The sequence below is a fragment of the Podarcis tiliguerta genome, assembly GCF_965153285.1.
Source record: "Podarcis tiliguerta genome assembly, chromosome: 6".
Lineage (NCBI taxonomy): Eukaryota > Metazoa > Chordata > Lepidosauria > Squamata > Lacertidae > Podarcis > Podarcis tiliguerta.
Window position 1 is genome coordinate 20,233,143 of NC_139539.1, and position 16,438 is coordinate 20,249,580.

General features: G+C 40.7%; 1 protein-coding gene across 5 annotated transcripts in view; it reads right to left on the minus strand.

Annotated features, from left to right (window-relative positions):
* Positions 1-16,438, minus strand: part of ARFGEF2 (ARF guanine nucleotide exchange factor 2) — a 50,505-nt gene that overhangs the window by 19,823 nt on the left and 14,244 nt on the right. For 3 of the 5 annotated variants that reach the window (XR_014512712.1, XM_083446696.1, XM_083446698.1), the window contains exons 6-20: positions 16,057-16,276; positions 12,224-12,295; positions 11,751-11,914; positions 10,583-10,713; positions 9,414-9,648; positions 9,094-9,193; positions 7,953-8,092; positions 7,248-7,356; positions 6,166-6,367; positions 5,185-5,296; positions 4,573-4,778; positions 3,071-3,155; positions 2,801-2,972; positions 590-741; positions 106-234 (exon numbers count right to left, since the gene is read on the minus strand). Coding sequence is in view for 4 of the 5 variants with exons in the window: in XM_083446696.1 (XP_083302822.1) it covers positions 106-234; positions 590-741; positions 2,801-2,972; positions 3,071-3,155; positions 4,573-4,778; positions 5,185-5,296; positions 6,166-6,367; positions 7,248-7,356; positions 7,953-8,092; positions 9,094-9,193; positions 9,414-9,648; positions 10,583-10,713; positions 11,751-11,914; positions 12,224-12,295; positions 16,057-16,276 (2,229 nt within the window). In the remaining variant the exon portion in view is untranslated. Of the gene's footprint in view, positions 1-105; positions 235-589; positions 742-2,800; positions 2,973-3,070; positions 3,156-4,572; positions 4,779-5,184; positions 5,297-6,165; positions 6,368-7,247; positions 7,357-7,952; positions 8,093-9,093; positions 9,194-9,413; positions 9,649-10,582; positions 10,714-11,750; positions 11,915-12,223; positions 14,691-15,729; positions 16,277-16,438 lie in introns of those variants that run through there. The other 2 variants (XM_083446699.1, XM_083446697.1) reach the window with 2 other exon arrangements.

Below are 16,438 nucleotides of genomic sequence, written 5' to 3' on the forward strand. Positions count from 1 at the left end.
ATAAAGCGAGATGAGCGCCGCAACCCCAGAGTCAGTCACGACTGCACCGAATGGTCAGGGGTCCCTTTACCTTTACTACATACAGCAAGCCTACTCTATACCAACCTGCATGCCAAAAATGCAGGCTATTCGGATGGCACAGCGTATTCCTTCCAAGCATAAGGATGCAACTTCAGTGTCATCACAGTTCTGAAGACCCACACTATAAGCAGCCAGTAACGGAGTCCACACAAGCTATTAAAAAAAGGACGGGGAGAGGAAGAAGGGGGAGGCTTTAGTCAATTTGGCTTTTTTAACCCAGCTATATTTTGCCCCATAAAGTTATTTAATGTAGACATAACTCAAGTAAAAAAGGAACTGTTGTACGTCATGTGACATGGACCAGGAACATTACAATATTTTTGACATTCTTGACTATCTTCTGACTGTATCTTCTCCCCGCTGTTATTTCACACACGTTAAGTCTATCACTGCACAGTCCCGCAAACCCACTGTTTCTTAAATGAATACTGTGCAAATATGGTCCCAAGACAAAAGAATGCTTAGGAAGTCTGACCTCTGGTTTCCATGACTTCAATTCCATACTCACTTTGAACATGGGCCTGACATGATCCAGGTGAGTTGCACTAGTAAAAGGTGCCTTTGCATGGCTTACGGCCTCCATTAGAGCTTTAGCTGTCTTTGCCATTTGCTCCATCTCCAGGTTGTACAACAACCTTCGCTGCTTCTCACTGGCTACATCTAAAAAAAACAAAACCCAAACCCCCCACAAAGCTGCATTAAATATCTTTTGGCACACCTACGCCACATTCCAGACAAATCAAGAGTATGTAGTCTTTAAAAAACAAATCCTTCTTCCCATATCCACCAAGAAATTTATGTGCAACTTAAGAAATCCATGCATGATTGAACATATTAAATACTAAGGATATAATAAATCCATTTTCATTATTATACTGAGGATATAATAAATTCATTTTCATTATGTTTCTGCTTCACTTCCCAGAAAAGACCAATCTAAATCATACATTTCATACTCAGACCGTATCATTCCTTCAGAACCTCTCAGTTTCAGTTAAACATTTTAACAATTACACTGTTACTCCTTGATGAAGTCATGATGTTTACCAGTGCTGATTCAACCTTATCTGCCATTTTAGAAGTGGCAAATGACCCACTATTCAAGTTGTGCTACTCTGGCTGGCCCCAAGCAGGTGTAGCAAGAAAAGAAGGCTTTTGGTGCTGCTTCATTTTGACCTTTTTTACCCTGTTGCAGAAGTGGGGAAAAGAACTGACACAATTGCTTTGTTCCCTCAGGTAAATGTGAAGAAATCCTGCAGGGTTTGAGTGTGCAACGGTTGCTGTCAGTGTTGTTCTGCTGCCACAGCTCCCAGTAGAGCTTTTTGAAGGAGGTAACAGAGGACTGTTACCAATGTTCACTTAGACCCAGCCATACGTAATATGCTTTACTGTTACTACCATTACTGCTGCTTTATCTGGGTCGTGACGGGAAGAGGGTGTGCAGAAAAAGACATCCCCAAGGGAACGGAGACACTTGATGAGGTATTTTGGGGGAAGTTTTGTTGGGAGTTTTTGCCGTTATGGATATTAATCTTTTGTAACTTAATTTTTATGTGGAAATTGTTCAGTTTGGTCGTGTAGTTTTGATGTGTTTTATTTATTTTTATGATTATTTTGCTATGTTTGTAACTATGTAAATCTTTTCATATTTTAGCCACCTTGAGCATTGTTTTAACTGTGGAAAAGCAGCATACAAATAAAATGATGATGATGATGATGATGATGATGATGTGGGAAGAATGACCACTCGGTGACTACAGTTTTCTTAAGCCCAGCCCTTAGGAATCACTTCACCCAGCAGGGTGGGCAGCTTAACATGCCACTGAAGCTTTCCTCTGAGGCAGCCACAAGAATCTCATTCCCCTCATCTGAGCCTCCTCAACTGAGCTTTGCATTAAGAAGAGATCATCTGTTTTAAGCAGCTATATTCCTGTACTTTCTCTTTCCTGTGGCAGTGGTTTGACTTTTAGGCTGCAATCCTACATACACGTACCTGGGAGCAAGTCCTCTTGGACTCAGTGGGACTTACTACTGAGTAGATAAGTACAGGAGCATGCTGTTTATCTCATTTCAATCTTCTACAGACAGCGTGAAGTAAAAGGACTTTATATGTCAGCTTGAAACAATCTCCCACCTAACTCCACCAGGTAAACAGAGGTGTGCTGCTGGACATTCAGCGAACACAGAATCATAGGCCTGGAACAAGCCTGGTTTCCTCCAGATGTTTGGAACAACAACTGCAACCAGCCCCAGTCAGGATGGTCAACAGGCATGGTGGGATGATGGGAGTTGTAGTCCAATATTTTTGAAGGGGAATTTGGGGCAGGAAAGGAAGCCTGCCAAGTCTAAAGCACCTGCAAGGTCTGGCTGCAAGGTCAGCCAGACCAACATCAGACTATTTCCCTCTTCCAACATCTGGAACCAGCTCCTCCTCCAAGAAGCCCAGACTGGCAGCATATGAGTTAAGACTGTTTCACCCTCACAACAACTTTCTGAGGCAGCTGTGGCTAAAAGATACACTGGCTCAAATTGATCCAAGTAATGACAGAGCAAGGATCTGAACCCAGACTTCCTTAGGCAATATCCTCTGTCCACTATACTGCCTTGGTTATTCGAAGTATCCTCTGTGCCAACAATAGGAAGTTAGCAAGTTGAACAATGAAAACATACTAAACCAAAAGCCTAGGATTATTGAGGGTTTGGGGTTAAAACATCATACTTGGCTTAGTAGATTTTGGTGTGATTGCATATTCTTTTGCGTCCTTCATTGCAATTTTCTTCCCTTCTATTTCATCATAGATGGTAGATAAATACTCTTCTGGAAGGTCTTTGCTGTCATTAATCCCACGATTCATTTTTATATATTGCTCTTTTGTCATCTTATTCTTCACCTGTTATGGCAAAACAGTCCAAAGCTGGTAAAGAAGTTTTGAGTTACGTAGAAGCCCATTTGCAACCATTCTGTATCATTATATAGATACACACATACCTGGGGACTGTGCAAGTCTGTTGTCAACATTATAATAGAATATGCTAGAACGTAAGCTGTGTCGGCACTAGCAAACAGAATTTGACTGGAAAAGAAAGAAAATCAGGTTTTTAGAATCCTAGGGTATTGTTCTTATCATCTCTTCATGTGTGCATTTTCAAAACACCATTAGAAACTCTATTATAGCATTTCCTACTGAAATGTAGACGCTGTTCATTGAGCTGTGACTATAGACTGCTCCGGAGTCCATATCAATTTGGCAAAATATCAACAGGGAACTGCCAAGTAGGACAATTATCACTATGTTCATCCAGAAAATAGCTATGCTTGCAGAATATCTAGCACTGGGAACCAGCAGCCAAATTCTTTCTGAGCTCTTCCAAATCCACTGCCTCCCCAGTGATCAAGGGTCAAACTAGATGCAGTGCCATTCAGGCAATTACTGATTGTATGAATGACTTTTTTTTAAAAAAAGGAGGTAATTCAGGTGTGATACCTCTTACCAGTTTTCCATCAGAAAAAATGGTCATTGTCCTGATCTGACAGAAATGAGAGCAAGGAACATGGTTTGTCTGTCTCTGAATTTTGTGTTTCAGCATTCTCTGTGCACCCTTGCCCTGTCTGAGGCCTAATCACTGACCTTGATTGTTCTGAAACACTGGAAATAATGTCAGTCAGGAAAAAATGAGTGCCTTGAGGCGAGGCAGGCGGAAAAGAAACAATTAGTTTTAAATTTATTTTTAGGCCTAAAGTTTTGAGGATAGAGAAAAAAAATGCTTTGTTTTTAAGATATTCAATTATCTTATTGCACAAATTCCCAGTAAGAGAGTGGGAATCGGAGAAAATGCTTTAAGTCTACTATATTTTTCTACTGTTTTTAATATCATTTTTATACTGGAACTGAAACATAATGTTCATGATGTAAGTGTATGTGCGTAAATAATAAAGAGCCTTAAACATCCCTACTGGATAGGTGACTTAAGCTATGTCAGGAGCAAGTGAACTTATTTTATGTAAGGTGGTCCTGTCTGAAGTATTCATCAAGTCCGGCTTCTGGTTGGTTTCTTTCAAAGTTGCAGCCAAGTTCTAATGGATTGGGGAGGGGGGAAATTCTCATATATAATAAAAACAAGGTGTTGAGGATGCTAAAAGTTAGGAGTCCCCCAAGCCCTGATACAATGCCTGGAATATACGGCCACTGACCCCAGAATAGCAACTTCAGCTTATGAATCAGTTCTCCCTTAGGTACAGGTACACTTCCCTAATATTCTTAGGATTCTATGGTCTGGCTACAGAAAGGTTTTGCTTTTAGAATATGTCAGCCATATCCTATTTTTTAATAATATGGTATTCTACGCATGGTATTCTACAAATTGCTTTTGCTTGGTGAGCTGGATGAGTAAGGCTACCTGGCTCGTCTTACTAAACTATATCTTCTCCCAACCGCTGCTTCCAAAAATGCACTCATTTCTATTATGATTTGCCAATATCTTTCAAGTTACCCTTGGTTGCATTCAATATATCTAGCAGCAAACTTTTCCATTAGTCTGTCAATCTTCTGAGCTTCACCAGGTAACCGAAATCCTTCCAGAAATATGCGTAAAGCAGAGACAAAGTCTTTCCCGCAGAAATCAAGCAGGTCTACGTAGGCATACATCACCTCCTTGTTAAACTTGTTACTGTCCCCCAGAAATTCTCCCACCTGGCTCTAACAGGAAACAAAGCAAAGAAAGAAAGAGAAATGTATGAAATATTGTAAAGGTAGCAACTTTGATAATTTCCTCTCTTACATTCCAAATATATTACATTACAAAATCATCATGTTTCACCACAGCATTCACTTTATGTTGTGAACCGCCCTGTGATCTCTGAATGAAAGGCATATACAATTTTAATTAAATATAATGAAGTGATTAAGGACATTTGTCACTCCATTAAGTAGCATTAGCTGCCAATCTGGTTATCAATGCCTGGTCCCGAAACGCCAACAAAAGCCTCATTAGTGTGATATTTACACACTCACATCCCCACACGGAAACAGCTGTGAAAAGCATGTATGTGTATAGCATTAACAAAAGCGTGTAATTTTTGAACAATGTAATATCCAGCCTTACAGAACTCAGGCGCTCTTCTTGATGCAGAAACTGTGCTATGTCTTCTGCTGTTACTCCCAGCATTCCCTGTTCCTGCAAATACTGCAGTCCTCTCTTGGACTTTTTATTAAACCTATAGTTTAGAGAAAGGACAAGGAGGAAAAGGATAGATCAATCTGATGCAGAAAAACAGTCTCCTGGACTCTCAAACACTGACAGAAAATATCAGAAAACAATTAGGTTTAGCATAATTCTTATTAATTTTATTATGATATTTTGACTTCCCTTGCAGCCCTAGCAGGCCCCTTTCTAAAATATACAGTTAAAAACTTATGAACTACAAACCAGAGTTAAACCTGAACTGGAAATCCCAGGACTTCATATAGAAATATACTGACAGCACTGTATAATTCTAAGGGATATTAATGGCTAATGTAGCCACAAAAAACAGAAAGCAGGTGTTCCTTTTAAAGGGAGTTTTACAAGTTGTAAGAATGGACAAAACAAATGGGAAGGAGTTACTGATTTTAACATATTGCTCAGTTGGATGGAATTGGCTCAGTAGGCACGGAAGTGTTAAATCAACTAAACAGAAATGTTTAACAATCTTTGTTGAACATTTATATATTTCCTAAAATGCATGCACTGCTTCATTTTGTAAGCCACTCCAGGGTTTTTTCAAATATAAAATCATAAAATCTGGAAAAAAATTACAGTACATTAAAAGATACAAGAAGTTAAAATACTAAAACGGATTAAAATTCACATTTGCATTCTTACGTATTCTGAAAAATGGGAAATTTACTGAATGAATACAAATGCCAAACACTCAATGCAATAAATTATTTGGCACCAATCTGAAGTTCAACTCTTGTCGATTGCTTGGTACCAGCTTACTTTTGTTTCCACTGTTAATATGCACAGCAAATAAAGCAGTAAAAAGTTAAAAAGTTCGATTAGAAAAGCCATTTTAAAGCTATTTTAGCAATGGGTTCAACTCACAGTTCAATCCCGTGCTCAATTATCTCTTTTTGTTGCTTGATCACCTCAAATTGTTCAGGATCATCAGGGACAGCAGTCTGGGTGCCAACACTTCCAACTCCAGAGGAGACTGTTGAATCTAAGGAGCTTGCGCTACTTCTTCTTCCCCCAATATCTAAACATTTGACTTCCCCCATTTCATGTTCTGAAGGCTTGTCTGGACCTGCATGTGAGAAAAGGGATGTAAACACATACTCCAAAATAATGCGTAAGTAAAAGCGTGTGGGCTCTCCAAACGGACAGACACTCACACCAGCTTTGTGGTCTTAGACACAGCTCAAGAGGTCAGCCAATACACCCAGCCACTATCTTCCACCAGTCCAGAAGTTGTCTTCCTGCAGGGAGTATTGAGGTACTCTGAATCTGACCCAGAGACCATTCTGGGCAAACCATGCCCACCTGTCAGTCAGCTGACGTCATATGACATCATGCATGGACACCTGTGATCTCCAATTCAGGCATTAAGTGCCAAGACTGGAGATAAGTGATCTCAGTCCTAGGCACCACAGTGCAAAGATTAGCGATAAAACACAGTAGCCCCACGGCACTAGGGTCAGATATAGACCTCTACCAGTTGCCACGTACTACCTGACGTTGTATGGTTGACATGGGTTGTCATGCCCATCTGTCAAAAATGGCCCACAGGGGGCAGGTCAGCTTTCCACCTCTGATCTAGATAAAGAGCCACAGTTGCCGAATCACAAAGGGTTCTTTCATCTTGATAATCCACGAAAGCAAGTGGGGAGGGTGCTATTGCGTTCAGGGCCTGCTTGAGGGCTTCCAACAAGCAGCTGGTGGGAATGGGATGCTGGATTTTGGCCTGATCAAGGAGGGCTCTTCTTATGTTCTTAATTATTCACTGGCAATCCCCCGATATTAAAAAGTCACAAAACTTGCACCAGAAAATTCTAATTCTCTGATAATACAAGGCCTAAAATAAGAAGCCGGCTTTAGGTAACATGTACGAAGCCACAAATCATTTCACTCTGGCTTCCAGCTATTTTAAGTAGGGTCTTGGATACAGAAAAGGATTGATTTCTCACCAACGCTGGCCTGATGATTGGGGTTCACATATAGGTCTTTGCTCCATTCTACCATGCACTTTAATATAGAGACCAAACATTCAAGACCTTTCTTCCGTAGGCTTAGTTCCTGTACACAAAATATGTGGAGAAAGAACAGTTACAATGTAAACAGGTCGAGATCTTTGGAACCTCAGAATATTAAAAACAAAAAACAAAAAAAGCCATAGCCTTTCAGCTATTTGGGGCCTAAGTTGTTTTTGCCTTTAAATGCTACTGCAAAGACTTAGAAGCCGATAACTCAGGCTTCCTCAAACTCAGCCCTCCAGATGTTTTGAGACTACAATTCCCATCATTCCTGACCACTGGCCCTGCTAGCTAGGGATCATGGGAGTTGTAGGCCAAAAACATCTGGAGGGCCGAGTTTGAGGAAGCTTGCGATAACTGATGCAGCTTTTTAAAAATTGAGATTATGTGAACTCTAAAGTAATGGAATATAGAGTAATCTGACTGCTGCATTTTGGACCAGTTTCTGAGTTATCTTCAAGGGCATTGCTTTATACTTCTACTCAAGTTTGGCTCCATGTTCGATTGTCATGAATCTAAGTGCACTCCTAAACCCTTTGTGAGCAAATAGACAAGTGGATGGAATACAATCAAGATACTAATACAAGGCTGCCAATATACTGAACTGTACACAGTGGGAATTGCACAGATAAGTCTTACCTGCAGCGGTGTCATGCCTAACTCATGTCCACTCCTTCCCTGGGCAATTTTAGATAAGTCATTTACTAGCCGTTCAAAAATATTAGCAGCATTCAAATCACAGTCATAGTTCACATATATGTCCACTACACACTGAGCATCTAAAACAAAACAAAACAAAAAATAGATGAGTTGTCTGGGAACAATGTATGCAGACAACAGACTACTGTGATAGGATTCCCCCCCCCCCCCCAATTTAATACCTATGAAACGAACTGGGGGAAAGGGTGAAGAAGGGATAATGCAAGCCATTGTTTGCATTATTATATCAGAACTGGATTACATTTTCTGAACTATTTCCCCCACATCAAAAAAGGGCTGCACTAGTAGCAAAAAGCAAGACTAGGGCTGTGAATATGTACTGGTGGGAGAGCCAGGTTTGCTCCGATGGTGCATCTGTGCAACTCTGACCTTGTCACAGCAATGCCCCATGCCTGCCGCATCCAGCAATTTTGGAGTCAGGAAGGAAGCTCCACCCCACCCCACCAGCCACTGCAGGAAGGCAAGAAATACTCAGTTGGCATCCAAACCCCCTGAAGACCCCTTTTTCCACCACTTCTTTGCCTCTATATTCCAAACGTCTCCAGTGTCTGCCCTTTGGCTAAACTGGACATGAGAGAGTCCCTGCATAGCCAGAAAGCACAGTGGATTGATTACCTTGAACCAATCACCACCAGTCTTTAGCAGACTTCCCACTAGTTACGGGGATAAATACTGCAAAACACTTAGCACAGGGAAAGACACTACATTAGCTGCTTTTATTCCCTCCTGCTCCACCTGACATTTTCACAGGCCTACTGTACTTCTCATCCCCTCTTGTTTCTCCTGGGCTCCACCAACCTCATAGTGTCTTAGCAACTACGTTTAGGAAATACTTCAGGTACACACTCTGGGGTCACATTCCAACGATTCCAACAAAAAAGTGCCCAGACTAATATTTTTAGTGTGTATGGTGTTTGTAGATGTGTTGCCTCATGGCACTCTAGATATATTTATTTTGTTATCACTTCTATACAGTATGCCTATACTTACTTCTTCTATTCATTCTTGATATTCTAAACAAGCAGAAAAGGAAAATTTCTTGATGATGTTATAAAATTACCTGCAGAAATTCTAGTCAAGGTCTGAATTACCATCCATTTGTGCTCAAAGGAACTGGAAGAGGTTTCTAAAATGTTCAAGAAGATCTCTTTGAAAAATACCTGTTGAATACAAATAGGAAAAGTAGGAACAAGGTCTGTAACCTAGGCGGACATTCAAGGATATCGTTAAAAATTCTGAACACCCACCCACCCATTCAAATACAGAACATACCGGGTTGATTCGTGATCCATATACAAGACAGTTTCATATTACTACTGAACTGAACTTAAGGAGAGTATCAAGCATTTGAAGCAAGAGGAAAAAACAAAACCTTCTTACCTCAATCTGCATTTTCAAATGGGTCTTAAAGTTTGAGAGAAGGGTAAGGAAGATGGCAAGGGAGAGCTCAAAGACATCAGGAACGGATGATACTCCATTTTTAGATAATGCTACACAGAGGTATTGCTTGATTGCATTTATAAACATTTCATGTGTCCTGAAGACCGGACCAGCATTTTGCAAAACTGAAAGCAACAGCTGGAGAGACACTATTTTAGAGCGTAGTTCATGGGATCTAAAAATAGTAAGCAGAATAACAGAGTCAAAACAATATCTTGTTATAAGCTCTTTGTATGTTATAAGAGTAAAGGTTGCTCTACATGATGTCCTCCAGATCTCACGGATTCCAATTCCAGTCAGATCTAACAAACATAGCCAAGGGTCAGGAGTGATGTTAGTGGCAGTGCATAGAATTGGGCCGGGTGTATGTGTGTGGAGGATGCAACATTGACTATAGAGCTTGTCTGATGTACTAAAACATTTGATTGTCTTTCAGTGTTCATGAGAGAGTAGTTTTTAGATGATTTCACCACACTTAACAAACCTTTCCTTTCCTTTGTAATAAGACACACACTCACACACCCTGGACAGCACTGCATGCTAACAATGCTTGAGGGTCATTTAGTTCCACTGAAGGCATCAAACTTTATCATGCCCCTTAAAGATGCTGAATCCCTTTGAACCGTCATTCATTTCCCAGCACAAGAAATACAGCAATTTCTATCAGCCAGAATCATATCACAGCCCTGAGCCTTCTGGCATCTCTACAACTTACATTTCACTCTCTCTCACACACACAAATCTTACTTGACAGCAAATGTACAAATCAAGTAGTGAACCTATACACACAGTTAGTCTCCCTCTGCTGCAGAGAGGAGAATAATATGTTTTGTGTCTCTTTGAAGTCAAGGCATGCAGCTGTTCCCTTGTCTCAGAATTCAGACGTGGTCCAGCAATCGTGGATCACTTTTTAAAAACATGACTTAGCAGTTTCATAAATGAGGAAGGTTTACTCCGAAGATAAGTAATGCTACAATATACTATACACCAAAGCAACCATACATGCAGCTTGATAGCTAATTAAATTATGAATGCATTTTTAACTGTGTTACTTCAGGTCTCATTCTGGATAGTGTACAAATCAATAAATGTAATATTTTCTTTTTTACTTGGGATCAGGAGGCCCATCACCAAGCGGTTTCATCGAAAGCTTGCACAATGACCGAAACACAAGGAAGGCATCCTTCTGAAGGATATGGGAGAATCTGGCAGCTGCCTGAGGTCCAGGTACATCAGTTTCCTAGACAAAGAAACAAAAGAATTAGTTTTGATTCAGCCACAAACACATATGAACAAGTGGCATTTGAATTACACTTAAGTTTTGTTGAGATCAGTTTTAAAAAGGAAATAAAAGTCTTGCTCAGATGTAATGCTGCACCATGATTATGGGACCAAGCCTGTGTAAGCCTTGGGCTATGCACTCCCCTCTTGCATGGCTGCGAGTCTTGAGTTCTGAGGAATGCACTTCAAATTAAGCACAGCTTATTATGATGTCTGGACTCAGACAAACACTGATAAATCTTAATTATGGTTTCTTGAAACACAGCCACCTTCAAACCATAGTTTATGAAGCTGTTTCCCCCCCAACTATTAACTAACTCTTCTAAAAAAAAGCAGATGCTTCTGATCGTATTGCCATGCCAAAAGAGGAAAGAGGTGCATAAGTCCATGGCTCATGCAGGCTCAGTCTCATAATATTCAACCAAGGTCTAATGTTGCATTCAAATGCAGTTGTTTGAATAGGAGGAAAATGGCGTATATTGCCAGATTTGGTTACATTAAGCACAACAGCCCCCTGCAAAATAAATTGCACGTAGAAAACAATGAAGCCTTAACCATTCCACTACAGAAGGGCTACACCTCAGCAGAACACATGGTCTGCATGCAGAAGGTCCTACGTTCAATCCCTGGCTTCTCCATGTAGGCCTGGAAAGTTGCTGTTTGTCACTGCACATAAAACTGAGGTAGATTGACTAAAGGTCCTACTTCGTCTCAAGCAGCTTCTTTATTTTACAGCCCTGTTAAAGTAAGGCTTTGCTTTCAAGAACAAGACTGAATAAGGATTGTCATATAAGCTTCATATTATATTAAGCTTCATACTAAATGACAATATGTACCCAAATCACATTTCTATGGAAAATCTATTAAAGTAGTGGGGATATGTCCTTTCACACATTTTGGTGTGTGAGTATCCTGTGGTCCAACTGATCTCCTACCAATTACTCTCAGAATATTAGGAGCTTTGCATTACGTTTACTGTACACTTAAATCTCCTACCAGATTATCCGTGGAGGAGACAGACTGTCTATCATCCGGAATTCCATTTGCTTGTGTGTTTTCATTAATACCACCAGGAGAGGCAGGAGCTGCACTTGCCAAGTCAGATAAAATCCTAACCGATTCAGGAAGAGACGGCTTTTTCATTTCTTCTTCTAAAGAAGCTGCAGGAGGGGGGGGGAATGCAGTATGTTTTTTATAAACAGCATCCTCAAGATATAATCTCATTCACACCAGCTAAAAGAAAGGGGGGAAAGTACTGCTAAATGATTAGATAGTACTTATCCTATCTTATATATGGGAGATTAGTAGATACAGAATCCTATCGGTGGCAAGTCACTAACGCTACTCCTGCATAGAACTCTAATATACTTTTCTCAGGATTTGTAGTCTTGGAGGAAAGGTTTTAAGAATGAGTCAATATCTTAGGAAAGGGATGAAGAAAGACAGAGACTTCCCCAAATAATTTTTACCTCTAACTGCAGATGTCACCACATCCTCCAAGATTCCTTTAACAATTTCTTTGCCTTCATCAGTTTCTTCTTCTGATAAAACATATATCAATAAGTCATTTGAAAAATGTTGCGATTTAGCCTTCTCTTTTAAAAGATGGTTTCAACAATTTACATAAGATCAGAGATTAGGTTTATGTTATATATATGTGTGTGTGTGTGTGTGTGTGTGTACACACACACACACACACACAGAGAGCACAAAGCCCTGGTTAGGAAAAGCTGATTAGAGATATTTAGACTTATTTCACACAGGAGCTCTAAAGCTGTTTGACATTTACAGCAAGCTTGCTATGGGAACGTATGGATAGAACCATAGTTTCCAATGGGGAAATCTTCACAGCAGCCGATTCCAGCAAGTCTGTTGTCACCACCAATTAACTGATTGGCACTGACAGCAATCCTGACTTGCCAAGGAACTATCAAAAGCATTTTAAGGCTTCCAAATGTTCCTTGCAAATGCATCTTCACCTGGACACAGGACATCAGGTGGCTGTGGGCAAAACTGCCTCATGGGCCAAACTGAGACCTGAGCCAGGCCTTGACAGAGCCTCTCTACATAGCAGGAAGTCAGTTCACTAGATAAGCATGTTATATTTTGAGCTAGATCTTAGGGGAAATTTGATTCTGCTCTGTGCTCCTCTTTTAAGGATGGCTAAGCTCCAGTGGTTCTTAGCTATTATGGAAGTCACCTGAAAAACAATTTTGATCAAGCTGTTCACACGGCTGAAGAATCAAGTAGCACAGTAAGGTAACATTGCTATGTCAGAGAATGCTTTGTGGAACACAAAGGCACTTGGACTCACCTAGTGTCAGTTTCAAAGGCTAAAACTGTGTTTCTATCAGTAAAATAGGGCTACAATGGCTATTAAACAAGTCCCACCACTGTAAAATTTTTACTTTCCACTGAAAGACACATGGAAATGAATATTTGGGATTCTGAGTACTTACTTCAGTCATCCTAGAAAAAAATAACAGTTTTGGTGCAGTCAATTATTATTAAATTGGGCCAATATGTCAATCATTTCCTAGAATATCTGTCAAATGGATGATATCTGAAAGAACTTATATTTGATGCCAAATACAATACTTTCTGCTATATACGCTTTTAAAAATAAATGTTGGCAATTAGAATCCACTAAAAAAAGAGATAACATTCAAGATATTGAACTAGGAAGTGAGATCTATTAGCAGGTGACAAACTACTTATTATACTTCAGCCAATAAGAAATAGGAATCAAAATAGAAGATTTTACATTTTAATAGAGAGATTATCAGGATTAATATTACTGATATGTGAAAATACTGTTTTTATCTTAACATAATTAGCTTGGTCTCATAATTAAAATTTATTCTCTCTCTTTTTTCTGATGCTGCAATCTGTAGATTAGTCTTCAACAAATAGAGTCCTACTTAGGAACAGTACTTGAAGTTCAGCATCTGGATGGCCACAAGTGAGCCATATCTGACTACAGCTACACAAATGAATGCTTTTAGCTATCTTGGCAAATCACGGCATCCAATAAGCTAGAAAATCTAGCAGTTGTTTATTGTGATTGATTCGTCTTTTTTAAAAAAATGCCTTGCATGGTTTTTTGTCAACCATTCACCTATCCAACATACTTTTTAATGATGCCCAATTCCATTAGACTAACATTTGGCACAAAAAGCTGCAATTTGATAGAGATACCCACAGATAAATTACACTGCTTGGAGCTGCAAGGCTTTGAGAAATAGCCAGCCTGCTGCTGAAAGCTTTGATGAAGCAACAAGTACTACAGTTTGGGATCAGAGGCAATTTGAGGCATTTTTTGGCAAGTGTAAAGGTAAAGGGACCCCTGACTGTTAGGTCCAGTCGTGGATGACTCTGGGATTGCGGGGCTCATCTCGCTTTACTGGCCGAGGGAGCCGGCGTTTGTCTGCAGACAGCTTCCGGCTCATGTGGCCAGCGTGACTAAGCCGCTTCTGGTGAACCAGAGCATCGCACGGAAATGCCGTTTACCCTCCCGCCAGAGCGGTACCTATTTATCTACTTGCACTTTGACGTGCTTTTGAACTTCTAGGTTGGCAGGAGCAGGGACTGAGCAACGGGAGCTCACCCTGTCACGGGGATTCAAACCACCAACATTCTGATCGGCAAGACCTAGGCTCTGTGGTTTAACCCACAGCGCCACCCATGCAAGTGATACAGGCAATTAAAGAAAAGTGACTGCATAACCATTTTAAAAGGGAATATAATAAAACGGGGTGGGACTCATGATCCAAATGGTCGATGGTAAGAGAATACAGATGTTAGGATCCAACAACATCTGAAGGACCCATAGCTTCCCCATCCCTACTGTAACAGCTCACAGGTATATGAGAGTATCTTAAGAGGAAGTGTAAATCAGAATTATCCTTGTAGACAAATCACTTTACTTTGTAAAGCCTTGGAATGTAGGGATCAGATGGGATTACCATGAGGAATTATAAAATATACATCAAGCCATTGTGTCCATGATGAAGACATTGTGTTGACTGGGTTTGATATATTGACGATAATTTGATTAAATCCCATAAGATTCTACATTCCTGTCCTTTCCATGCCCTTTTGCCTCTGCTGCCCATTTCTCTTGTCACGTACACAGCCCAGTTGCTTAGACAGGCAGGTGTCCTGGGTCATCAAAGATAGTGGGCAAGTTTATTTGATGTAGGATGTTAATCTTAGGGCCAGGAAACAGATCTCACATTAGGGGGATAATGGTCACTGTCCTCCTGGCCATCCTTCTTATCATATGTACTGCTTGTTTATTACCTCGGGGTTGCCAGATACTCTTCTTTGTAGTTCTCAACTTATTTACCCCAGAAATATTTGTGCTTAATTAGTTTTAGTGGTTTAACTTTCTCCCCACGTGGGTTTGTGGAAATGCTCAGAAGAAATCTGATTGGTTCTTACGAACACTCTGTAAAAAGTTCTTTTGTGAATAAAAAACGGCCTGGGCCAGGGGGCTGCAGACACGGACAAGCACAGAGAGACACGATTACAGTGGTGCCTCGCAAGACGAAATTAATTTGTTCCGCGAGTCTCTTCGTCTAGCAGTTTTTTCATCTTGCGAAGCAACCCTATTAGCGGCTTAGCGGATTAGCGTTATTAGCGGCCATTAGCTGCTATTAAAGGCTTAGCGGATTAGCTGCTAAAAGGCTATTAGCGGTTTAGCGGCTTGGAAGAAGGGGGTAGGGAGCGAAAAAAAATCTCAAGACTCGCAAGACGTTTTCGTCTTGCGAAGCAAGCCCATAGGGAAATTCATCCTCCGAAGCCCATCGAAAAACGGAAAACCCTTTCGTATAGCGGGTTTTCCGTCTTGCGAGGCATTCGTCTTGCAGGGCACCACTGTATATGCACCCTTCCCAGAGTCTTGCTGGTTCAAGCCTCTGTGAGTATTCTTATTAATCAGAGTTCAATCCTTCCTTTACTTTGCGAACGAAACATTGGAAGACTGTTTGAATGCTGCCAAACCATAGCTCCCCTATCCTCCCATCCCATCCCAGATTCAACAGAAAAGCCCTGCCTTGCATTAAGCTGGAGCTCTCTGCTACATCTGATCCAGGGAACCCAGGCTGAGTGCCAGATCCTGACTTATTTCCCTGATCCGTTACCTAATATTATGCCAGAGTTCCCTGGATGTAACGCAATGGTCCAGCTTAAGCTAAACCAGGGTCTTTGTGCTGAAACTGGCACCTAACAAACTTGGGCACGACTTCATAAAACTATGGCTGATAACCTAAGTCAGCCCCAATACAGGATGTTTTCTTACCGAATACAGGTGGTGTCAAACTGTCCTCTGGTTTCTGGTCTCCATTTTCTTTTCTTTCAGGCTCACCATTAGTCAAGTCTGTTTTGACAGGAGTCGAGGGTCTGCTTCCATGCTGGCTGTATTTCAATCGGCCAAATTTGGGAGACCCTGAAGCACTATGAATCATCGGAGACTGGGGTTTTTGTTGATTTGATTTTTCCAGGTCTCTTCCCTCTTGTATCTAAACAAGCAAGATAGAAACATACTGTATTCATCAGGTATATAGCAAAGTAATAGTCAATAGGGGGCAGAACCAAATAATGCAGCATGCTTCAAAAACCACACACCTTCCTATTGCATCAGCTCAATACAGAGGCCTTCAGTTTTAACATTTACGTAAGAC